This window comes from Suncus etruscus, chromosome 18 (genome assembly GCF_024139225.1).
Source record: "Suncus etruscus isolate mSunEtr1 chromosome 18, mSunEtr1.pri.cur, whole genome shotgun sequence".
In the NCBI taxonomy this organism is placed as follows: Eukaryota; Metazoa; Chordata; class Mammalia; order Eulipotyphla; family Soricidae; genus Suncus; species Suncus etruscus.
This window is the reverse complement of record NC_064865.1, coordinates 61,152,592-61,178,373: the sequence shown is the minus strand read 5'-3', so window position 1 is coordinate 61,178,373 and position 25,782 is coordinate 61,152,592. Positions and strand designations below refer to the sequence as shown.

General features: G+C 42.9%; 1 protein-coding gene across 1 annotated transcript; it reads left to right on the top strand.

Annotated features, from left to right (window-relative positions):
• Positions 1-268: 268 nt before the first annotated feature.
• LOC125996045 (leukocyte elastase inhibitor-like) lies at positions 269-7,407 on the top strand. Its single transcript, XM_049765009.1, has 6 exons — positions 269-443; positions 2,510-2,647; positions 3,172-3,289; positions 4,542-4,684; positions 4,776-4,943; positions 7,000-7,407. Exons 1-6 carry the CDS (start codon positions 276-278, stop codon positions 7,405-7,407), a joined length of 1,143 nt encoding a protein of 380 aa, XP_049620966.1. The 5' UTR covers positions 269-275.
• Positions 7,408-25,782: the final 18,375 nt, after the last annotated feature.

Below are 25,782 nucleotides of genomic sequence, written 5' to 3'. Positions count from 1 at the left end.
GTCTGGGCGAAACTGAGGCCGACAAAAGGGCACAGGCACTTGATTGGATGTTAAAGGGGTTGTCAGCAGGAGGGTAAATCTAGATGTTCAGCAGTCCCAATCAGTGCTGCTGCCCCTCTCCTCTGTGACACTGGGTTCCCCTCGCTCCCTGATGCAACCAGTCTCGCTGGTTGTGTTGGGTTTGGGCTGGAGCAGGGAGGGGAGGCCTGGTGGAGCTGCTGATCCCCCCTTGGTGGGATGAGCTGCTATGTCTGTCTGTCCCCAGCCTGGCGACCATGGACCCCCTGACTTCAGCCAACACAGCCTTTGCACTGGAGCTGTTCAGCGCCCTGAGCCAAGAGGACCCCACAGCCAACTTATTCTTCTCGCCCTTCAGCGTGTCCTCAGCCTTGGCCATGGTACTATTGGGCACACGTGGCAGCACCGAGGCACAACTGGCAAAGGTCAGACCCTGACAATGTAGGGCACCTCTGCTCTGCTCACAGCAAGTCTCGGAGTGTTGGGAGGGGGGTGTTTCTTGGAGTGGGCTGGCATTAGGTCGGTCAGTGCAAGGGTGAGTGGGGCAATGAGGGAAGTGCCAGCTTCAAGGGCCAAGTTGGCATAGGAAAGGTCTGGGGCAGTTTGAGAGAGTCCAGAACCTTTTCCAGGGCTGGGATTTTCGGTCTTGCTTTGCACGTGATGCTTGTACCTGCCCTCTTTGGTCGGAGGTGACAGAGAAACTGTCCCTGCAGGGAGTTCTAAGCACTGTTTGAGGTCCAACAGATCTCTGGCCACTTCCTTGTCCAGCGACTTTACCCAGCATCTAGCTCTGTGCCTTTATGGGCCACCCTGGGTCATGCAGCCAGACAATCCTATAGCAAGAGGGGAGGGTGGATGAGACTTCCTAATTGTTTTTGGCTCTCTCCTGGCTCTGTGCTGAGTACTTGATCCTCTTTTGAGCTCAGGGAACCACTCCTGGCTCTGTGCTCAGGGCTCAGGCTGACTGTGCTCAGGGCTCACTCCAAATCTTTGCTAAGGGCTCACTCCTGCCTTTGTGTTCGGCTCTGGGTCCCGAGTTTGTTCCTGCTACAAAACAGATTCTACTTTCCAATCCTCTTTTGCTCTGATAAAAATGCTGCCATCTTTTCAGCCTTCCCCCTATTAATTTAATTTAATTTAATTTAATTTATTTATTTATTTTTGGTTTGGGAGTCAACCCCGCAGCACTCAGGGGTTTTTCCTGACTCTGAGTTTAGAAATCTTTCCTGGAAGGCAAAGGGGACCATATGGGATGCCAGGTTTCAAATCACCATTGTTTCTGGATTGGCCACTTGCAAGGCAAATGCCCTACCGCTGTGCTATCTCTCTGACCCTATTAATCTAAAATTTTATCCCCATTGTCACATGCAGAAAGTTCAGTTTGAGTCTGTTTCTCACTTTGCAACAGCTCAATTTTAGCAGGTATGCAGACAGTTAGGACTCTATAACAGACTTTTCTTCCTCTTGTCTTATGCCAGGAACTGGCAAAAGCCTGGTAGAACAAGAATGAACCTCTTGATTTGGAAAATTGATTCTTAGGAAATTTAAACTTTTTCCACATGCTGAATCAAAAGAAGTTCTTTTCCCATAAGTGACTTTCTATGCTAATCTGTGCTAAAAGCGACAACTAGGGTTGTAATATCTTGAACACTTGCATTAGTTTGAGACTCACTTCTGAGAAACTTTCTCCAAACTTCGACAGCAAGAGGCACAGATTAGAATCTGCTCATTTCTATTCTCTCAGGAAGTAGAGAAAATATGATTTGTATAAACATTTTGTTTATTGTTATTTTCATTTGTTAATTTTTATTATTGTTATTATTGCTATTTGTTTATTGTTTATTTGTTATTAATTATAAAATAGCATTAATTATGAAATAGAATACTTTGCTTATAATTTACATGTGTGTGAGTACAATTATGAGCAAATTAGAGCAAAGGCTACTTGTTATTTTTAAATGATCATGTTTCATAAAATTATATATTTTATATTCTCTATAATATATTTTCTTGAAAACCATATATTTTGCAACAGGAGAAAATACAGTGTGTAAAGTGCTTGCCTTAATGTGGCTGAACCAGGTTCTATTCCTGGCATCACATATACTACAGTTCTGACAGGAATGATCCCTAAACACAACCAGGTCTGGTTCCCAAATAAAAAAGTAAAAATAATAATGTTCTTAACTGAGAATTATCCCTACATTTACTTAGATGAAAGTCAATGCAGGGCATCATATTGTAATAAAAAAATAAAAGGGGCACAAGGTCTGGAGCCATACATAAACACATATGGGAAGGGTGTTTGCCTTGCATGATACTAACTCAGGTTTGATCCCTGGTATCCCTTAGGAAACCCTGCGCCTGCCTGAAGTAATGCCTCAGTGCAGTCAGGAGTAAATTCTGAACTTGCCTTGTGTGGCACCAAACCCAAAAATAAATAAGCAAAATAAAATCAATGGGTCCAGGAAGAATGTGCCCTTTCTTCTAGACTCTTCATTTGGACACAGTGAAGGAGATTCATTCGAGATTCCAGAGCCTGAACTCCGATATCAATAAGAGTGGCACTTCCTACATCCTGAAGGTTGCCAACAGGCTATATGGAGAGAAGACCTACAAGTTCCTCCCTGTGAGTACTTTGTACCACGTTCTAGAACTCATTAAAAAGTGTGGAGCTTGGCCTGCACACTCAAGCTATAGGTGTCAGTTGAAATATTTGTTTCCAGCCAAATGATATTGATTTTTTGATGCTACCCATAAGCCAGAGTCACTGTTTACTGAACAGATTTTACCCCATGGTCCTGGGTGAAGGAGATGAAATGGGGTTCATACTCTTACAGCAGCAGTGAAATCCTTGCTCATTCTAAATGCAGCAGCATTTGGGTTTTCATGAAAATGTTAAAGTTTATGGAAAATTTGGTCCATTTTATGCAACACTGGAACTTTGTATGCTTAAGACAGAGAGTTGATGTCTGCATGTGTGTGTGTCTTTCTACGAGGGTGTGTGTTGGATCCTAATAAATAAGAAATAGAATGGTTTAGGTGACACCACTTAGAGCAATTGCCATTGTGTTGTAAGATTCCAGAAAACAGCATCTGCTAATGTCACTTTATTTATTCAGGGCATTCTTTCTTTTCTCTTTTGCAAAATAGGAGTTCTTGGATTCAACTAAAAAAATGTATGGTGCTGAGCTGGCCAGCGTTGACTTCCAGCATTCTTTTGAAGAGGCCAGGCAGGTGATCAATGAGTGGGTCAAAGGACAGACAGAAGGTAAGGCCTGTGCAGAGCATCACTCACACAATTTTTTCTGCTCCTCCAGCCTTTCAACAAACTTTCAAGGTAGAAGCTGTAGCAGGTGGGACAGGAGCAATACCACAGTGGGAAGGGTTTTTCCTTGCATAGAACTGACACAGATTCGATCCCTGGCATCCCATAGAGTTTCTCAAATGAGCTTTGATTGACATATGAGCACGTAGTCAGGAATAACCCCTGAGCACTACAAACCACACACACAGATACACACAAAGAAATTACAGCAGGAAATTTAACATGATGGCTTTGAAGACAATACCTATTTTTCAACCTACATGTTCCTTCAAACTAGATTTCACAAATTGTGTAAATATTGAGTGTAAAAGAAAGAATCACTGTGCTCTTGGACATCTAAGTTTACAGTCTGTGGTCACACATTTCTCTTTCTCTAACACAACATCTAAGAAATGAGACTAAATTGTGTGTGTGTGTGTGTGTGTGTGTGTGTGTGTGGTCAGTAGTATTAGATGTGACCTAGTCAGGGAATAATTTCTGTTCCCCAATTTATATCTTTCTTGTTTGTTCCACAACTATAAGCAGTAGGTGCTTGTGGACAGAGTTTTGTTCCATGGATGACACTCCTACCTCATGAAAATTTCACTTTTACATTGACAATACAATCCCTCTTAGGGGATCGTAAAAATGGGCCAATACTATTGATGATCATTTCCTGGAGGAATAGTTTGTGTTTCTGAGTAAATTATGATTGCTCACAATGCAAGAATCATCACAGTCAAAAGAGGAATCTGTCTGACTTTAGCCTTGGTGCCCAGCTGGCTTGCTTTGAATAGGACACTTTGTCTTTTTAATATACCCCATGAGTTGACTTATTCCATGAAGAAATCCCTGACTTAGCCTCCAGTGTAAGGAAAAGGAAAATGGGGGCCGGCGAGGTGGCTCTAGAGGTAAGGTGTCTGCCTTGCAAGTGCTAGCCAAAGAAAGGACCACGCTTCGATCCCCCGGCGTCCCATATGGTCCCCCCAAGCCAGGGGCAATTTCTGAGTGGTTATCCAGGAGTAACCCCTGAGCATTAAATGGGTGTGGCCCGAAAAACCAAAAAAAAAAAAAAGGAAAAGGAAAATGAATAATGTGTTTGTCATTGTGTATAACTTTACTCATCAAAAGTCACTTTGGATTTTCAACTCTGATAAATGCTATTTTACATAAACTTACACACATACACACACACTCAAATCCTTTCTGGTTTCAGGGAAAATCCAGAAAATGTTGGCCGCAGGGCTGGTGGACAGCACGACCAAACTGGTGCTGGTGAATGCCATCTACTTCAAAGGGAAGTGGCAGCAGGAGTTCTTCAGAGAGGCCACCGAGGAAACTACATTCAGGCTGAATAAGGTGAGGCCCCACCACACAACTCACTGCCTCCTGCTCCTTATGCCTCAGAGATGTGTGGCCTCTAACAGCAATGGGTTTTGCTTCTGTTCAGAAAGACACCAAGAAGGTGATGATGATGTCTCAGCTGAACAGATTTCGCCAGGGCTACATCAGGGACCTCAAAGTCCGAGTGTTGGAGCTTCCCTACCAGGACAAGGAACTCAGCATGGTCATCCTGCTGCCTGACGACATTGAGGATGCGACCACGGGCCTCCAGATGGTACCATGGCCTTTCAGGCCTCCTAACTCTTTGGTTTCTGCTTTCTGTGTCTCAGCTTCTGGTCCCTGTTGGGTTTACTGATGAGACTGAACTTTTCTTTTCAGTTCTCGGTATTCCCATTTTCATCTCCTACAAAAAAAAAAGTCTTCCTAACTGCTGTTGGGGAGCACTTGCAGGAGAATGGTGGGATAGTCTCCCAGGGCCATAAACTGATGGTTGGTTGTTGCTGGAAGCTTTCGTAGGAAGTAGTTTCATCCTAGAATATTCTTTGAGACTTCTTATCTCAGTTCATCAGGAAATCAACTGCAGATTACACTTTCAATAGCTGTAGCCCTGAAATACACTTGTGAGGCAGATTATGGCTAAGCAGTTACTTTGATATGTGTGACAAATCCCCATTTTTTAACGTTTTAAAAATGTTGAAATCTCCAATTTTTAAAAAATATCCTTCCAAATTATTTATAAAATTTAGTTTTTAGGGGACGGAGAGATAGCACAGCAGTAGAGCATTTGCCTTGTAAGCAGAAGGACAGTGGTTTGAATCCCGGCATCCCATATGGTCCCCCAGCTTATGGGTCTGGATTTCTGAGCATAGAGCCAGGAGTAGACCCTGAGCACTAGTTGTGATCCAAAATTCAAAAAAATTTTAGTTTTTACATGTATCCTCATTTTTAACATAATGTATTGGATCCTCATTATTTAAATAAATGGCTCAAGTCCCAATGGATTGTGAGTTAACCCTCTTTCATAGTATAGCCTTTGCCCAACATACCTTATACACGTCATTTGAATACCCTGATGGCATATCTTGCCAGGCTGGGTCATCCTGGTATCAAAATGGAATTTATTGCTGTGTGGTTCTCCTCTATCTCTTCCCTACTCGAACTCTGTTCCAAAATGGGACTTCCATGAACCATTTGTGTGTAGAAAGGTGGAAGTTTAATCCATGAATTTCTTCTTGCCAGTGCATTTCCCTTCACTTCCCTTTCCTGGTCACATGAATAGTCTCAAGCAAAAAAGTATCAGGATCCATAGAATAAGTGGGAAGCTGCTCTAACCATTAGCTGCAGTCACAATGGTAAGGGACAGAGTTGGCCCTTCTAGTGGGACCATGGGCTACCCTACTCCTCATTAGAGATCAGTATAAATAAGTATTTTTCATTACCCCCTTGTCCACTAAGCTCATTTGCCAATATGCAGACCCTATCACCTGGTTTTGGTCAACTTCCGATCCCAGTGCATTCAAGATTGAAAAATGTTCCCCCCAGTTGATAAACAGAAATAAGGGGTTTCAGTCTCATGAAAGAAACCCTTTGTTCTATGCTACCTAGGCTTGTAGAGGATAAGAGGAAGTGGCATACAAGCAGGACACAGCAGAAGAAGAGCCACTGGCTAGCGAGGCAACAGGAAAATCTAAGCATAAACGTTGGGGTTTAGGAATGCCTCAGGAGCAGTGTTGTAGAGATCAACTCTTCTTTAATCAGAGCCCTTTTTGAGGGAAGAGGAATGGCCTAAAGTCAAGGCCTATAATCAGTCACTGATCCTGAGGGAATGGTGACCTTCTTTGTCTGTCCTTTCCCATCTCTGGAGCTTATCTCAGAAATTTTCATCTCAAGGAGAATCCTGGGAACGGTTTCTCTAGGGGAGACCGCATAACAATTGTTTTACAGGGGTTCTGTATGCAAAATAGTTGAAGAACATCACCACAGAGAGGAAACAACAGCCCAATAGGTTATATAGTGATCCTGACCCTTCACTGTGATCCAACAAGATCTAAAGGGATGGGTGTGTGATAACTAGAGGAATGGATGGACGGATGATGGATGTGTGATTGATGGTGGACTTTATAAACCAGAATTCCTTGAAATTAGAAAGCTTTGTGCACAACCCAGTCCCATTATCAGTACTTGAAGGATTAAACGACCATGAGGCGTGAAGGAAACAACGAGCAAGAAATTGCATGGGTCCCTGCATTTAAGTATGCTTAACCACATCCCCTCCATCTTCAATAATAGAAACCATCTTCAGCTCTTTCGTTTTCCCATTCAACTTGCAGATCGAGAAGCAGATGACTTTGGAGAAACTGAGCGAGTGGACGAACCCTCAGAACATGTCAGTTAGGGAGGCTAAAGTCTACCTGCCCAGGTTCAAGCTGGAGAAGAAGTACACCCTCAACTCCCACCTTGCCCATCTGGGCCTGACCCAGCTTTTTGATCCTATCCAGGCTGACTTGTCCGGCATGTCGGGATCCACAGACCTTTTCCTGTCCAACATTGTGCAAAAGTCCTTCTTGGAGATGAATGAGGAGGGCACAAAAGCAGCAGCTGCCACAGCTGCTATCACTGTAGCCAAAAAATGCAGGGTGTTATGTGTAGAGTTCAAGTGTGACCATCCCTTCCTCTTCCTCATCTGTCACAATGCCTCCCGCACCATCCTCTTTCTGGGCAGGTTTACTTCCCCGTAACTGACTCAGACCCCCTGTGCCCAACCCCAGCTAGGTTTAATGTCCATTAAGGGTGGCCAGTTAGTCAGAGCTTGTCCAATAAAGCTACTACTAAACTTTGTATTTGGTTTGACTGTTCAGTGCCCTTTTTTGTCTCGGTACTACAACCTAGTTTATCTTGTTTTCATTGGGAAGTAAACTAGTAATGGGTTTGGAAGGCCACACATCTATGAAAATGACCAAGAAGAGACACCAGTTTCTTTTTTATTGTTTGTTTGTTTTGGTTTTTGGTTTTCGGGCCAACCTGGTGATGCTCAGGGACCACTCCTGGCCATGTGCTCAGAGATCACCTCTTGCATGGGGAACCATATGGGACCCTTGGGCATCCAAGCATGGTCTGTCCTAGGTTAGTGTATGTAAATTAAATGCCCTACCACCTGCACCACCACTCCAACCCCACCAGAATCTTTTTATTAATCAATTGTTCTATTAAAATACCAAGAATTCAAAGGTTGTTCATAATACAATTGGCTTTTATTTTTTTACTTCCACAGATACAACAATATTCATGATGTGTTTCAGTTATGCCATTTCTAATACCCTTCACCAGGACATGTTTCCTGCCAGCAAGACAACAGATTCTGACACTATAGGCTTTTTTTTTTATAACTTTTTCTTTTGATCACAATACTTTAATTTTATTTTATAGCTATAAGTTGGATAAGCAAGGAAACCTTGTTGAAGGGAGCTGGAAAAGAACTGTTCAATTGAAAGACAAGCCAATTCCACAAACAGGCCGGCAGCTTGGAAATATTCCCTGACCAATGTTTCCCCATTCCATTATTACCCTCTCCCTTTACATTATTATTATTATTATTATTATTATTATTATTATTAGCAGCAGCAGTAGTAGTAGTAGTAGTAGTAGTAGTAGTAATAGTACTATTTTGCTGACACCGGTGGTGTGTAGACATTACCCCTGACTCTATACTCAGAAATTACACCTGGTAGGCTCAGGAGACCATAAATAATCATGGGGATGGAACCCTGGTTGACTGCATGAAAGGTCAATGACCTCCCCACTGTGCTGTCACTCTGGTCTTCCCTTTTAGTTATTATTTTTCTTTATCCCAGAGCATAGCTTAGAGGGACTCCCAGTTAGGGGGACCATAAAACTCAGAGGAGGACAGACTGACCAGCAGAGCCAAGGCAAAGATCTCTCGCACCAAGACTACAATGTTTTCTGCAAAGGCTCTTGAATTCTCTATCTGTACCACTTGAAATGCACTAATTTGTCACCAAAGCAGTGATGAGACAGGGACTCAAATTGATATAAACCCAAACCTTTACATTCAAGTAAGCACTAAGGGGAACATGCAACTGGTTATTCTCAGTGAGCTTGGCTAAACCACACAAGACCTCTCCTTTTGGGGCTTAAGATCTCATCTAACACAGGAGTCAAGTGAAAAAGTGAGAGAGAAAACACAAACTAAGAGATGCCACCTCACATGATATGCCAATGTGGGTCAAAAGGACAGTTTTTTCCTCAGGTAATGTCTCAGCAAAGTCTACCACCTATGGTGAGACTCCATGAATCAAAAGTGGAGTGAACTTTTCCTGCTAGTCAACATTCAGAAAAGACTCCACATACTCATTTTCTTTCTGCCATCTGAGCCTATGCTAAGAGAAACAATGCCACAAACACACACTTTTATTTTATTTTTTATCTTCTTTTTCAAATTGGGACTCTTGCTGTTTTTATAGAACCTGCGGGCACTGATTACTCTATTTTACCACATATTCTAGCATTTTTCTGTAAAACTAAGAAGAAAGGAAAAAGGAAAGGCTGGGAGCCAGGGGTTAAGTGGACTCAAAAGAATGGGGCCAGAGAGATAGCATGAAGGTAAGGCATTTGCCTTGCGTGCGGAAGGACAGTGGTTCAAATCCAGGCATCCCATATGGCTCCCCAAGCCTGCCAGGAACAATTTCTGAGTGTAGAACCAGGAGTAACCCCTGAGCGCTGCCCAATGTGACCCAAAAATAAAAAAAAAAAAAGAATTGGCTTTGATATAAACAATGGCAGAACTAAATATTCAAGCCAAAGTCAATGATAATAGAATTAAGGGACCTACACTTTGACAGTCTAAACTAAAGTGGTCTGTTACACTGGCAGGCCAGGGTGGAAAAGGATGGTGGTAGAGGGTCCACTCTGAGTCCATTGGTTTAGGAAGGTTGACACTGGTGGTAGAAGAACCCTGACTCGTATATCTGAAATTGAACTATAAAGGACTCTGTGCATCACAACTGCTTCAATAAAATAAAATTGAAAAAATAAAATTTCAACATCAATAGTTTGCATTCTTGGACACAAGATGCAATACATTTGATTGGCATATGACTTGGCATAAAAATAAAATTATTTTTATGAATTATAACTTATTCATTACCAGCACAGGCTTAGAAACACATATACATACACCATCATAAAATCCCAAGTGTAAGACTTCTCATACAACAGCTTAAAAGCACCATCTTTTGGGTTCATCTTTTGGGTAAGACGCTTGCTTTATGTGTATTTGATGCTACTTCAATCCCTAGCATCATAGATGGTTCCTCTAAGTACTGCCAGAAGTGATTCTTCAGCACAGAGCCAGGAGTAACTCTGCAGCATCACCAAGTGTGGCTCCCAAATGAAAACCACCCCAGATGCTTGCAGTGTTATGACTATGGAGCTAGACACAGGGATTCTGACCCGGACTAAGTCTTCCAGAATCCCAGCCATGGGGGGACCCAGGACCAGTTCCATTTCAGGAACAAGTGCTGCTAGCATTCCCGTAACAGCACTGGAATAATGGGGGAGGATGGGACCCATGTCGGATTCATCCTGATTCACTCAGAGCAGAAGTACTGAAATTTTATCACTGAGCCACATCAGAGGAATCAGAAACACATTTTTTTGTGAATGTGAGGGCTTCTTGTTCTGCTGCATGAAGAATATTCTTTGTGAGGCCAGAGTGATAGCACTTTGGGGCGGGCCCTTGCCTTGCATTCAGCCAACCAGCATATGGATATATCAGGAATGCCAGCCCTCACCTTGAGGAGCAGATTTCAAACTGCCTGCTCTATCTGGTTCCTCCCACCTGGTCCCCTGTCTGGTTGCAACCCATTGGGGACTCTTGAGCCCAGACTCTGTGATCAGCTGCACCGTGGGGCCATTTTTGCTCCAGGAACAGGGCTGTTTTGGTATTGGGGTGCAGGAAAACAAAGGGAATGTCTTAGGAGGTTGGGGTCATGGACCCTCTGAGCCCTCCTCATCAGAGTAGGCAGCAGTGTTTGTCTCCTGTATGGATGCAGCCAACATGGTCTTTGCTCTGGAGCTGTTCTGTTTCCTGAGACAGGAGGATCCCACACCCAATCTGTTATCACTGGGCTCCATCGAATCCCTAGAAAGGAACATGTGCTGGATTGTCCCTTTGAGGACCTCATCATGGTCATCCTGCTTCACATGAAGTGGACCTGAGTTGCTACCTGAATCCAATAGGGTTCTCTGAGCACCACCAGGAAAAAGTGAGTCCTGAATGAGTCCTGAGTGTGTATGTGTGTTGGAAGGGGTCATTGCATGAGTACAGAGTCAGTAGCAACCTCTGAGCACCATTGGGAGAGCCCCCCAAACAAAATAGCAACAGCAATAAAAGAATCCAAGGCAGGGCAATCACCATGTTTTAGAACTCTTCACTTTGATCTCCAAAGGCATTCATCCATGTGTGGTTTGGGGTCAGTCAGGCTGAGAGAGGGACACCCTGGAAAAGGCTCAAGGCAGCTCCCAGTATGAATTATTCTCTTCAGAGACAGTCCAGAAGTGAAGAATTGAGAAAATGGGCTCCCCTGGGACTTTGTCTCCTGGGAAACCTGTAGCACCCACTGCCATTGCTCTGTGGCCCCAAATTGCCACACTGTAGATGGACCAGGAATGAAGCCAGACCCTTCTCCAGAGCTTTGTCAGGGAGTTTTGGTTCAGTTGGCCTGTTGGAAAGGATCAGCCTAAGGCAGGGGTCTCAAACTGTGGCCTACAGGCCATTTGCGGCCCTCTGTACAACATTTTGTGGCCCATGGCCGGCCTTCAAATATCGCAGTATTTGCGATTATTCACTTACCAAATAATCGCAATAAAAATCGCATTAGTAAGAAAAAAATCACATTAAACATTTGCATACCCCGAGCAGTTTCGTTCGGGGTATGCAAATGTTTAATGTGATTTTTTGCGATTTTTTTCTTACCAATGCAATTTTTTTTATTGCAAATATTCGGTAAGCAAATAATCGCGAATACTTTGCTCCTATCGCAGACGTCATTTCCGCTGCTCCTGCCCGCTGTCCTTTGCATTATCGCAGGCCTAAGGGAGAGAAGGAGAAGTTTATTACAGAATTAGATTTTGTCATACCTTCATCATGACTTCATCAAAGCCTACAGTGAAGAGAAAGATTGATGATGAGCACAGACAATCTCAGGAAAAGTGGGAGACACAGTATTTCTTTGTTGAGCACAGGGGCATCCCCACATGTCTTATTTGCTCAGAGAAAGTTGCAGTGCACAAGGAATACAACTTGAAAGGCCATTATTCAACTAAACATGCTGAGGAATGTGCAAAATATCAAGGAAATGAGAAAGCCAAACGGTTGCCAGTCTTTTTTTTTTTAAGATATGTATGTCACTTTATTGCTCTAACATGAGAACTACAGATGTTTTATAATTTGGAAACATTCATATTATTATAAGACATACAGAAACGTTTGTGACAGGTTCAATTGTTCTGAGGAAGAGCTCTAGTCGTCATAGGAAGATATTGATATACAGAAGATGATTGATGATTTGATAATTGAAAATTGGCAGCAGATGCATCAGTTGTTAGAGACATTTGGCAAAAAAGATTACTTGTTGGATGCACATTTTGAAAAGGAGTCTCATTAATTGATGGAAAAGTTGATGGTAGTATGATCCTTCTAAAATTGTTGTTCTGGACTGAAGGTATTATGTGGCACTGAGAAGACATTGTTGTTTTAACAGAGTTCACAATACAGCCATTTCCTTGAGTGTAACTATATCTGGACTGTGTGACTGAAATAGCAAATTGATTAATGCTAGTATATTTATCTGCCTCATTTGGTCCGATTGGTCCAATTAAAGTAGAAGGGGAATAAAATTCAGTTCTCATGGGAGCATTTACATTAGCAATTATTTGACTGGGAAATGTCTCTTTTGGAAGCATACTTGTGGAACTTGAAAGTAAACCATTATTTTTAGTTTTACCTCGTGATCTTGATTTATGATTATTTGCATTTCTCTCTTCTGGAAATGGCTTCTTGCTGTAATCTTTATCAACTGAAGATAGATGTGTAGCACTTTTACTCTTTATTCTCCTTTTAATATTTACTAAAAGGTGAGGGCAATCTCTTTTAAAATCTGGATTATGGTAGCACTGTACCTTGTTTAGAAGGGGAATATTTTTTTCCTCTGCCAAAAATTTATCTAGAGAAGCAGATCTTTGAACATTTTGTTTCAGTTTACTAAAACCATAAAGATTCAACTGCCGAGCCAAACTTTTCATACTTCCAGTTTCAAATATTCTAAAAGGGGTTTTCCTTTCCAAAACTTCTTTCTTAAATAGCTCTTCATCTATAACGATACAAGTTCCGGACTCATCCCACCAAATAGATTTAAATTGATCACTTCCAACGAGTGTCCAAAGTTTTCTTGGAAAAGTCAATGGAAGAAGGTCTTTATCTTCATTTGGTCCAGGGATACAAAATGTATGTCTTATTTTTTTCTTCAGGGATCCTTCAGATAGGGCTTGAAAGGCATTTTCTTCGATTGTAGATCTTAAATCTGAGTCTTGTATGAATGTCATATCAGATTGTTGGGCTCTAAAAGAGCATTCTGAAACAGGTGATCCTTCAATAGGAAAATTATCTTGAATTTCTGAAGAAACATGATACATTTTAAATACTTTTTCTTCTCCAACTACTTGACTAACAGCATTGTGTTAAGCACCGCACCTTCAAATGGTACTTTAGAAGACCTACACGGACTAGTTAATATAGACCATCACAATGGTATTCAACCTTACCAACTATGACATCAAAGTATGTGTATGGTCTCCTAGAAATTAGAGAATGACATTCAGCCAAACTGATTTTAATTAACATAAAATGATTCAGTCACATAAAAAGGAACTAACACTTTTTTTTAGATGTATAGTCTTATTATCAAAGAAACTTACAATTTTTTTGTTAGAGTAAAAACCATGTGAGTTCTTTTTTTTATTAAATTTTTTTATTTTGAATTATGAGAACAAAAGATGCAAAGAAAGAGGACAAGGTAAAGTTACAGTGGAAGGACAATCACCCATAACATAATTCTCAGAAGAAGTCCCCTTGCTGATATCTTAACTTTGAACTCTCAGCCAAAGAACATTAAGATAAATACAAAAGAATTCATGTACAATTACTTTGTCCCTCAAGTTCTCAAATTGTAACACATTATAATATTTCTTAACAGCACACAAGGCAATCTAAAGCCATAAAAGTTATGTAACTCCTTAAACATTAGAGGCATAGTACTTTTTACATTTCCATGTACATGCATATTAGCTTAAGTTAACCTCAAATTTTAAGTGGGTTTTATTTTAAGGATTAGAGTCAAAGGAGCACAGTAAAAACGGTGTTAGAGTGGCAAATGTTGTTTGCATAGGCCCAACAAAATATGAGAGGCATGGAAAGGAATAACCTTGGCCTAAATACAAAGAGATCCTACCCCTGAAGTTTCCTGGCATAAGACCAACTCTAGGCTTCAGGCAAGTTATTGTCCAATCCAAGACATTGTCCGTAGTGCCAACACACTTTTCACACAGTTTCTGTTGTTGGTATCATGTTTCTGTATTAAAGATCCTGGAATCTGCATATCCTACATTGAAGTCATGATGTGGAGCGTCTTCTCGTTTCACCTCACCATTAAAGGGCAATGCAGGAAGCCCTGTCCTGTAAGCAGGTCGTTGTTGTTAAGTCATCTCAGTGTTAAGGGAAGTCTCTTTTGAGCAGTGGTAGGGTCTTCCGTGATAGAGGATTGCTTCCAGGTAATGTTATAGACAAACCTCACAATTAAGAGGCAATACAGCAAGCCCTATCCAGTAAGCAGGTCATTGTTCTTGTTAAGTCTTCTCAGTGTTAAGGGAAGTCTCTTTTGAGTAGATCGATGTCAGAGCAGCTGTAGGGTCCTCCCTGGTAGAGGAATGCCTCCAGGTGATGTTATATACAACCTTGGAAGTTTTGTAGATGTCTTCTCTAGATCAGGGGTGAATGGAGAATGCCCATTCTTCTGAGGCCTGTGCCAGGTCTTTATGTCAATGTTCAGGGTGTAAGGTCCCATTGCACTACAAGATTTTTGTGTTCCCATCTCTATTAGATAAGAACTTATTGGTATGTATAGTATTTTCCCATTTTAGTGTGCGTACGCAAACAAGAAATAAAGCCACGTGGCGCTATCAGAGTATAATGGGGCATAAGAACATTTCCAACAATACCCATGACTTGGTTCAAACATAAGCATTAAACTGAGGGATTCTTTCACACCAAATTCCATATTGAGCAGTTCACAAAGAGAAGATAAAAAAAAATGGGGGGGGGGATTGTCACTGTATAAGAAAATATTCAGTAAAAGTTATAGCTGTCAAAGAAAACACCCATAAAGTGTTGAAAAGACATAAGTGTCCTTTTCATGCCTTTTAAAATAGGTGGGTGGGTGTTAACTCCAGGGCACCACTTTGGTCTGTGACTTAGGACTGTACATTACTTAAGTTAGAAAGGGTAAATGAGGAGTAATGATGATAGGAGTTAAGGAAGTTAAAGAGAAATATGATCTTTTGAAGGGGTATGCAAAAGGGCAGAGTACAAAATGGACATTCTGCATACATAAAAACATAATTCAATGATAGTGAGCGTGATTTTGAAAATATGGACTGGAAAGAGATTACCAGTCACTTCAAAAACTGGGAGGCCAGAAGTTCAGAGCCCCACCCAGACCCTCCCTAAGGAACTGAATGGATAATGGGGGAAAGCCTAGGGTACCTTCAAGCTCCACCAAGGGGCCCAACTCACCGGCTTGCCCAGGCACATAGCCCGGGGAAGCCCTGGAGATCTGGAGCAAGGCGGTAGAGGGGTGCTGGGGTTACCCAAGTCCCGCACCCCCCAGGCCTGGTTAAGAAGGCCTCCAGCATGGCGGGGGCCTGCCAAACCCCATACTGCTAGACTCCCGGCTCCCAGGAAGGAGAGAGATCCTTCAAGAAGCTGGGAGGCCAGAAGTTCAGAGCCCCACCCAGACCCTCCCTAAGGAGCTGAATGGATAATGGGGGAAAGCCTAGGGTACCTTCAAGCTCCACCAAGGGGCCCAATTCACTGGCTTGCCCAGGCATGTAGCCCGGGGAAGCCCTGGATATCTGGAGCAAGGTGGTAGAGGGGTGCTGGGGTTACCAAAGTCCCGCACCCCCCAGGCCTGGTTAAGAAGGCCTCTGGCATGGCAGAGGTCTGCCGAACCCCATACTGCTAGACTCCCGGCTCCCAGGAAGGAGAGAGATCCTTCAAGAAGCTCGGTTGCCAGTCTTAAAGCAAGTCTAATGAGGCAACAAGATTTCTTCAAGAAAGCAACCAAAGAGAATGTTGCATCAGTCGAAGCTATTTACATGGTTAGTGAGATGATTGCTAAGGCAGGGAAACCATTCACAGTAGGAGAGTTTGTTAAAAAAATGCATGTTACAGGCTGCAAGTATTATCTGTCCAGAAAAGAAAGGTCAGTTTAGCAAAATCAGCCTTTCTGCCAACACTATGGCAGAGCGCATTTCTGACATGTCAAGTGACATTTATCATCAACTGTGTGAGAAAGCCAAATGTTTTGATGCATACTCAGTTGCTCTTGATGAGGGCACAGATATAACAGATATTGCACAGCTCACAATTTATGACCGTGGTGTTGATTGCAATTTTGAATTGACAGAGGAGCTGTTCATAATAATTCCAATGCATGGCCAGACCATCACTAATGAGATATTTTGGCATCTGTGTGATGTCATTGAGAATGCAGGTTTGCCATGGAAGAGGTTTGTTGGAATAATAACTGATGGAGCGCCATTGATGACAGGGATAAAAAATGGACTGGTGGCACTTGTTCAAAAAAAACTTGATGAAGACAGTGTAGAGAAGGCTATTGCTCTTCACTGCATTATCCATCAGCAGGCCCTTTGCAGTAAATGCCTGCCATGTGACAATGTGATGTCTGTTGTTGTGAAATGCATCAACCAAATAAGATCCTGGGGCTTAAATCACAGGAGGTTCCATGCTTTTTTAGAGGAAATGGAGTCAAAATATAGAGATGTGCTCTATTTCACCGAGGTATGTTGGATCAACAGGGGAAATGTCCTGAAAAGATTTTTTGAGTTGAGAGAAGAAATGAAAGCCTTCATGGAGAAGGATGGTAATGCTGCTTCTGAGTTGAGTGATCACAAATGGCTCATGGACTTAGCTTTTCTTGTTGACATCACACATAAGCTGAATGTACTAAACAAGATGTTACAAGGCTCGGGGCAGCTTATCAGTGCTGCCTATGACAATGTGAGAGCATTCTCCACAAAACTTGTGTCATGGAAATCCTAGCTCTCTCAGACAAACCTTTACCATTTCCCAGCATGCAAGGAGCTTGTGGATGCAGGCATACCATTTGCAGACTTCAAAAAGCACAGAGCCACTTTCCAAATTTTTGTGGACTCCTTTTCCTTTGATGTGCAAGATGCCCCTCCTGTGCTTCAAATGGAGCTCATTGACCTGCAATGCAACTCTGATCTCAAAGCCAAGTTCAGGGAGATTAGTGGAAAAGCAGACATGCATGTGCAATTTTTGAGGAATTGCCCCCCAGCTTCCCTGAGCTTTCCCGAATGTTCAAGCACACCATGTGCCTTTTTGGGAGTGCATATTTGTGTGAAAAGTTATTCTCCACATTGACCTTCAATAAGTCAAAGTACAGGTCTAGACTTAATGATTATTATCTTCAAACCATACTGAGGGTCTCAACTGCTTCCTCTCTAGAGTCAAATGTGGTTCAGATTTGTGAGAAGAAGTGCTGTCAAGTCTCTGGCAGCAAGGAATAGGTAAAAGATGCCACGTTCAGAAGAATTGTTCATGATCTTCATTCAATGTTCTATTCATTTTCAGAAGAAATAATTAAAACTGTTAATAATGACGTTTGAGGACTTTTGTGAAATCCCTTATGCAGCCCTGCCTCACCCTGACTTTGTCTCCTGCGGCCTCCAGGTAAATTGAGTTTGAGACCCCTGTGCTAGAAGGAACTTTATTTTTTATGTCTGAAGAGTCTGGTCATCTAATTTGGGTTGGCAGGGGGCCGGGCATTAAACCTGTCATTAAAGAAAAACAATCTTTAATATTTAAAAAAATAAAATTCCTTCTTTTAGACACTGTGGTTTACAGAAATGTTTCTTATCTAGTCATTTTTGGCATTCTAGATCTCAGCATCAATCTCACTATCTTTCCCTCTCTCATGGCTATTGTTAGGCCTTTGCTCAATATAGACCCTCCAGAAACAGAAACAAATCAAAGTAAGGAAAGATTATTGGATTTCACAACTGAGGATCCTCAAGCCAAAAAGATTCTGAGAGCCCTGAGCCATTTTTTTACTGACAGTTTTTTTCTTTCCTTGCACAGGCTGGGGAGACAAGGCCACATGTCTAGTGGTATTTCCTGCTGTTGGGCCTCTCTTTTGAGAATTGGTAGAGTCAGTCTAAGATGTTGGCCACTGAAAGGCTCTGGATTGTGGGCCTGGCTGCTAGGACCTCTAAAAGTACAGAGGTTAGGGAGAGAAGAATGGGGGTGAGGACTCACTCTGACTCTCAGATTTTCTGTCTTCTGAGAAAATCCCCCTGACCCAGATCCTCCTTGCATTTAAGCATGAGAAGCATCAAGATTTAAGTCACCGATGTGTTTCCCATGTTAGTTGTACCAACAGTATTTGTATATGAAATGACCAACATTGGCAAATATTCTGTTTTGTCATTAGTTGGCCTTTAAAGGATGTAGTGCAGTCATGGGAAAGCCAATGCAAGGTGCCCTGCTTCCTTCATCAAAGGCTTACATATAGAAAGATCCAAAATTCAGTAAGGGGACAGAGAAGGTCAATTGCTGAACTGACTAATGGATAAATAGAATTGTGTAGTCACATGACCTGGGTTGGATGCCTGCCCCTGCCACTTGCCAGCCCAAAATATATGACCAGATTTATAAGGCCACAGAAAGACGAAATTTTTGGTAGTTGGTCATATCCTGCAGGGATGGGAGCTGCTCCTGTGTCTGTGCTTTGCGATCACTCTTGGTGACATCTATGAGGTCATATGTAGTTCTGGGGATCTAAGCAGATCATCCTTGTGTAAGGCAGTTCCTTAACACTTTCACTATCTTTCTATTCCCAAGACTGCCTTCGAGGCAAAGAGTTTATGACCTAGAGTTTGTGTTACTGAGGCATAGGTTGTATCTGACAACAGTTTAGGCCTAAAGCCATTAGGTGTTGAGACAGAAGCCCTAAACAAATTTGGTGATAAGTTCAACTTCTATGCCACCAGCCCTTTCTCACTAGGAAAAACTCAAATTGCCACATTCCCAGTGAGTGTCTCTCATCACCTGGTACTGCCAAGAGTAAACCACTTTGGTGCCAAAAGCTTCGATGTGAGGTTGGAGGAAACAGTAAATAGTTGGTGATTTTTAGCCCTGGATCGCCCACTAAACAAACTTGGCCTATCATTGTCCCTGCTGAATCCCCCAGGACTCTTTCAGCAGGTGTAGGGAGCACAGGTAAGTTTTCTTCCAAGTCTTCTTCCACTTCAACGGCAGGGTTAGTGATTTCTTGTGCTTCCCAAGCATCCATTACTGGAAGAGAAGACTCTGGTTTCCATGTGGTGGTGGGGATGTAGCCAAGGACAGTGCCTGAAGTAGAGTGTGGAGGACACAAACAGGAACCAGTTTTTTTCCGCCTTTCCTTAGAACTTGGGCAGGCAGGGTTGTAGCTGCCTCTGGTCCAGTGCCTGGGCCTGGTTCAGCCTTTCTCCACGCAGTTATTTAAGAGGGAACAGAGCAGCATAGCTAGCTGAAGAAGACTGCAATATCCTGGGGTAAGGACCTCATGCGGGACTTAGGATTCAAATGTGTGCGTGGGGGACTGGACTCCAGGGGACCTGCATAGGCAGAGGTGACCCCTGTGACCCTGGGACGGAAGTGCTCAGAGAAGGTGGTTGTGCCTGGAGTAGGCAGGGAAAAGGTGCATCCCTGAGGAGACTGGGAATTGTGGGATGCTCGGGGCTTGGAGAGTACATGAGGGAGTGTCCAAGGAAAGTGAGTCTTGGAGCCTGGGAAGCCTTCAGAGTTCAGGAGGGAGTAAGGAGTGCCCCTGAGGGACAGCAGGACTGGGTGGTTTTGTGGCCTGTAGCCTGTAGGATAAAGTAGTGCCCCCACGGAACCTTGGAGCCTTGGGTAAACTTGAACTGGTGGATAGGCTTGGAACACACAGGAGAAAGGTGTATCGACTAAGGGTACTGAAGGGTCTGGGGGGACTGGGATGCTTTGTGGTCTGGCCATGTGGAAGGGTGGTCCCAAAGGGTTTGGAGTGCTTGGATCAGGTGGGTGGCCCGGAGTGCTCAAAGGGGATCTGGCATGGCCTAGGAGGCAGTGAGTGTCTCCCCGTGAAGTCATGGGAACTGGAAGTAGGAAGCAAAGTGGTGGGAATCATAATGTCCATTGTGACCTCATAATCATGTGTTCAGGCCTCTTGGTGGTGGTACATCATAATTTCCATGTGACATCACAATCTTTCAATATGACTTAACATATAGTCTCCTGAGCCTAATAAGAGTGATTTTTGAGCACGGAGCCAGAAATACATCCTGAGCATCCTTTGGTGTGGCCCCAAAAGAAAAAGAAGTCCACCAAAGAAAACCTCAAAAGACTGGTTTGCAATGGTGCACAGTTACCAAGCAGGTTGCAGTGACCTGGGAAACTGAGATCATAGAAAAAGGCAAAGTGGACACCCAAACTCCAAGGTGGTGGGGGATCCCAAAGGGACTCTGCTCTCCAACTGGCAAACCTCTGAGGTGTTTTTTTCTGTGAGCTGCTTAGAGAATCTCACAAACACATATGCACACATATACAAACTCTCTCTCTCTCTCTCTCTCTCTCTCTCTCTCTCTCTCTCTCTCTCTCTCTCTCTCACACACACACACACACACACACACACACACTACCAGAAGTGAGAACAAAGCAGCCAGGCCAAAGTTTCTGTTAAATGTGCTTTATTTACAATAAAAAAAATGAAGTAGCTTTCTGGATTCTTTCTAGTTCTCAGTAGGGCCCTGGATAATCTCTTCTGGAGGGCTCAGTGGTAGGGCATGAGGATGTGGAGCTGTGGGAGGGAGCTTGGGGGTTATTTGGACCACTTTGTGTCACTCAGGGGTTCTCAGGACCACAACTAGTGATGCTCATGAGACCCCATCCATCCGAAGTTGTGTTACACGCTAAGCTCATACTAGCTTCCAACCTGCCAAGTGAATCCTATAGCGTATACATCTTATGAACTGATTAAATTTTGGGGCCTCACATAGCTGTGCTCCAGGCTCACTCCTGGCAGGGCTCAGTCAACAGCCACCTGTGGTATAGGAATCAAACCTAGGTTGTGGCCAGCCCCTTACCCATTGTGCACATCTTGGGCCCTGCTTTATAGGCATTCTTCTCTGAAAGGGAAGTGACACCCTCTATTGTCCTCATAATTGCTTGGTTGATGAATGTGAAATGTCCAAGTTTCTAGTTGGGCTAGGACAGAGTCTTGCCTTGTTTGACACATATGCATATATGACATATATATGACATATATGACACATATATAAATAGTTTGCAATTATGTGTGTTTTGTAAGCACAGACACATGAATACAAGTGTAGCAAAAGGAGCATATGTAAAGCCTTCATGCCCAGGGGCTAAGCTTAGAATGAACTATTTATATATTTTTCATTCTGTTGAGCCAATTTTGGTTTATCCTACTTGTTGGGGGTACATTGTATATTCCTTACCCCACAGAGAGAGCCACAGGGACCCTCCATCCAGTTTACTTTCTCCTCCTCTCCCCATCTCTGTCTACCTCAGCTCATGTAAAACCAGAATGGCCGACTTTGTTCTATTTATTCCTTATCTGTTTTTATCTTCCTTTGTGGGTCCTTCCTGCTGAAGCTTTGCTCTGTGGTATTACCTTTGTTTTAGTATTTTAGTAGTTCTTGCAGAAGTTTCTCTCTCTTTTTTTTTCTTGTTGAGTAGTAGTTAGATCTTTACCATATCTTGGCTAGTGTGAGTCATGCTGTGATTAAAGTAGAGCTGCGGGCATCATTTATTGGGGGGGATGACCTCTAATTTGCTCAGAGCTTGTTCCTCCTCCATGCTCAAGGAATCTCTCCTACTGGGACTTGGGGACTATCAATGGTAATGGAGATTGAACCATAATTGGCCAAGTGCAAGGGAATTGTTTTCCCAACTGTTCTATTGCTACAATCTCCATTTAGGCATTTTTTGTTTGTTTTCTTTCTTTTATGAGAATGGGGGAACACCTGGCTATATTCGAGGGTTACTCCTGGCTATGCGCTCAGAAAACACACCTGGTATGCTCGGGGATATTACGGGTTGCTGGGTATCAAACCCAGGCTAGCTACGTACAAGGTTAATGCTCTAACTGCTGTGATATCACTCTGGGTTTTTAATTGAATTTAGTGTGTGTTTGTGTATATGTGTGTGTACCTTGGATAATAACTTTATTTATTTATTTATTGGTGGGAGATGCAATCACGTCCTCACACATATACTCTACCACAAAATCACATTGTTTTATTTGCTTTGGGGCCACACCTAGAGGTGCTCTAGGGTTACTCTTAGCTCTGCACTTGGGGATCCCTCCTAACTGTGGCTCAGGGACTCTATGGGATGTACTGGTTGATTGCGTACAAGTGCCCTGCCTACTGTTCTATCTCTCTGAATCTGTAAACCACATTTTTCTCTTTTAAGATGTGCTCTGCTCTTGCAAACAGAGGTAGCAAGAATTTTGCATGTTTGTGTAGGTAGCACCCCGACTTCCTGTTTTATTTGATTTGTTTGGTCTTGTTTGGGCCACACCATGTGGTGCTCAGGGTGTACGTCTGGTACTCAGAAATCCTCCTTGGGGGTCAGACTATATAGGAGGCAGGATGGAACCTGATTGGCCTTATATGTTGCAAATGCCTCCCCTCTATGCAATGGCTCTGTGTGCTAGCTTCCTTTCATCAGTTCCATTTCCAAAGCACAGATCCTGCATCTGAATAAATAATCTAACAAATACCACTTGGGACCTGAGTGGTAGCATATAGGGGAGGGCATTTGTGTTGCACGCAGCTCACCTGGGTTCAATACCCAGCATCCCATAGGGTCCCATGAGTCTGGTCTGAAGTGATTTCTGAGTGCAGAAACAGGAGTAACCCCTGAGAACTGCAGGATGTGCCCAAAATCAAAAAGAAAAATAAAAGAAAGAAAGAAAGAAAGAAAGAAAGAAAGAAAGAAAGAGAGAGAGAGAAAGAAAGAAAGAGAGAGAGAGAGAAAGAAAGAAAGAGAGAGAGAGAGAGAAAGAAAGAAAGAAAGAAAGAAAGAAAGAAAGAAAGAAAGAAAGAAAGAAAGAAAGAAAGAAAGAAAGAAAAGAAAGAAAGATAGAAAGGAAGGAAGGAAGAAAGAAAGAAAGAAAGAAAGAAAGAAAGAAAGAAAAGAAAGAAAGAAAGAAAGAAAGAAAAGAAAGAAAGATAGAAAGAAAGGAAGGAAAGAAGGAAGGAAGGAAGGAAGGAAGAAAGAAAGAAAGAAAGAAAGAAAGAAAAAAAAGGAAGGAAGAAAGGAAAAAAGGAAGGAAGAAAAAGAAAAGAAAAAAAGAAAAGAAAAGATGAGAAAATAGTTGCATTTTCTATCACTAGAATGAATCATTCTCAGCACATAGAGCATTGAAAGGCCAGGAAGATTGTTCACATGGCAGACTCACATGTGTGAGGCCTGAGGTACAATCCTCACCACTGAGCAGTCCTATGTTGCCAAGAATTGACATTAACCTTGTTGCCCAGTGGCAGAGTATAGGTAGAAGCGAGCTCAACGGCTCTGAGTATGGGGTGGGTTAATCCCATCAATAAGAGAAAACTGAGAAGAGGTGGTAAGCCCACTTCGGAAAAATAAGGACAAGAGTGAGTCTGCAAAATCTGGCACTTGCCTTGCATGCAGGTGACCTGGTTTCTGTCCCCAGCACCACATTTGGGCCCTTGAGCACCATCAGGGGTCACTTCTGAGTGTAGGCCAAGGAATAGCACCTAAAAAGTGGTGTTTGTCTCCTAGTTGGCCAACCGAAGTTCCATCCCCCAAATCCCATCAGGTCCCCTGAACCTGCTCAGAAGTGATTTCTGAGTTCAGAGCAGGCATAATCCTTAAACTCTGCTGGATGTGCCCCCCAAATTAACATATTAAAGAGGCGAATGCTTTTCAAAATGAAAATATGGGAGAAAAGGTGAAGAACTGTGACATGAGACAACATTGCTGGCCTGCCCTGGAACTGGTGTAGAAAGAGCTTGAGATGGTTGGAGGGTTCAAATGGGGCAGAGAATACAGTGGATCCTGGTTTGATCCATGGCACATGTCTGGGTCCTTGGGCACCACCAGGAGGGGTTCCTGAGCACAGCCTGGTATGATCCAAGAGGAAAAGGAAGCTGATCATGTTGTGGTTTCACTGGAGGGCATGAGCAATAAGGGGGTGCTGGGGGGTGGGAGGTAGAAACATCTCATCTCAAGGGCTGCAGGTTCCCTGTCTGCAGCTAATGCACTAACAGAAAGAATGGATCTAGGGATCTCCCCAGGATCTAGTGGAAGAACAACAGGAAAACTGTTCACCTCATTGAGCTCTGCCCAATGAACATGCCCTTAGGGCCTATGTATGGCATCTGATTGGGAATGCCAAATTACAATATCTGCAGTAGGAAATCTATTTTTTTTATGTCCAAAGAGTCTGGTCATTTATTTTGGGTTGGTAGCGGGGAGGGATTAAATCTGTGTCATTAAAAAAAAGTCAATATTTGCAGGGTGCAAAGCATCTACCTTGAATGCCCTAGCCTAGGACAGACCACTGTTCAATCCCCCAAGGTCTCATATGGTGTCCCAAGTCAGGAGTTATTTCTATATCCAATAGTAACCCCTGAGTGTCAACAGGTGTGGTCCAAAAACAAAACAAAACAAAACAAAAAAAGAATTTCCTTATTTTAGACACTGTGGTTTACAGAATTATTTACAGAATTTTTCCTTATCTATTCATTTTTGGCATTCTAGATCTTAACACCAACCCCATCACCCTGTAACATTTCCTCCATCGTGACCACAGTTAGGTTTTGCTGAACACAGATGCCCAGAAGCAGAAACAAGTCAAAGGAAAGAAAGTTTATTGGATCTTAGGACTGAGGATCCTTAAGCCAAAAAACTCAGAGAGCCCTGAGCCATTTTTCTACAGACAGTTCTTTCCTTTCCTTGCACAGACTGGGGAAGACAAGGCCACATGTCTAGTGGCTTTTTTTTTCTGCAAGTTGGGCCTCTCTTTTGAGAATTGGTAGAGTCAGTCTATGTTGGCATAGACATGGTGGAATGCTCTGGATTGTGGTCTTGGCTGCCAGGACTTCTGGAAGTACAGAGGTTAGGGAAAGGAGAATGGGCGTAGGGAAGACCCAACCTGGCTCTCAGATATCTGTCTTCTGACAACAAAAATTCAGTAAGGGACCAACAAAGCCAATCTCTGAACAGAGAGTTCCAATGGAGCAGAGTTTACAGTGGATCCTGGTTTGATGGCTGGCACATGTCTGGTTCGTGGGTACCACCAGAAGGGGTTGTTGTGCACAGCCTGGAATGATCCAGTAGGCAAAGGATGGTAGGGGAGGAGGACTTGAGACACCCCTTCTGGAGGGCTGCAGGCACCCCTCTGTAGATGACACTAATAGAAAAATCGGCATCTAGGAATCTCACCTGGATTTAGTGCATGAGCTTCACAGGGCCCCCGAGATGTTTCCAGTGAACATGACTGTAGGGCCATAGCATGGCATCTGGTTGGAAGTGCTGAATTGTAGGATCTGCTGAAATATCTATTTTTTAGACCAGAAGAGTCTCATCATATATTTTGGGTTGTCAAAACCCAAATAACAGAGGATTAAGCCTCTGTTATTAAAAAAAAATCCTTCAATCTAAAAGATAGAGAGTTATTTCTTTTAGACACTGTGGT

Bases quoted from the DNA above. Each gene is read 5' to 3' on its own strand.
- LOC125996045 (XM_049765009.1), top strand. From the start codon at position 276: ATGGACCCCCTGACTTCAGCCAACACAGCCTTTGCACTGGAGCTGTTC. The intron at 3,290-4,541 runs GTAAGGCCTGTG...TTCTGGTTTCAG, and splicing joins GGTCAAAGGACAGACAGAAG to GGAAAATCCAGAAAATGTTG. The intron at 4,944-6,999 runs GTACCATGGCCT...TTCAACTTGCAG, and splicing joins CGACCACGGGCCTCCAGATG to ATCGAGAAGCAGATGACTTT.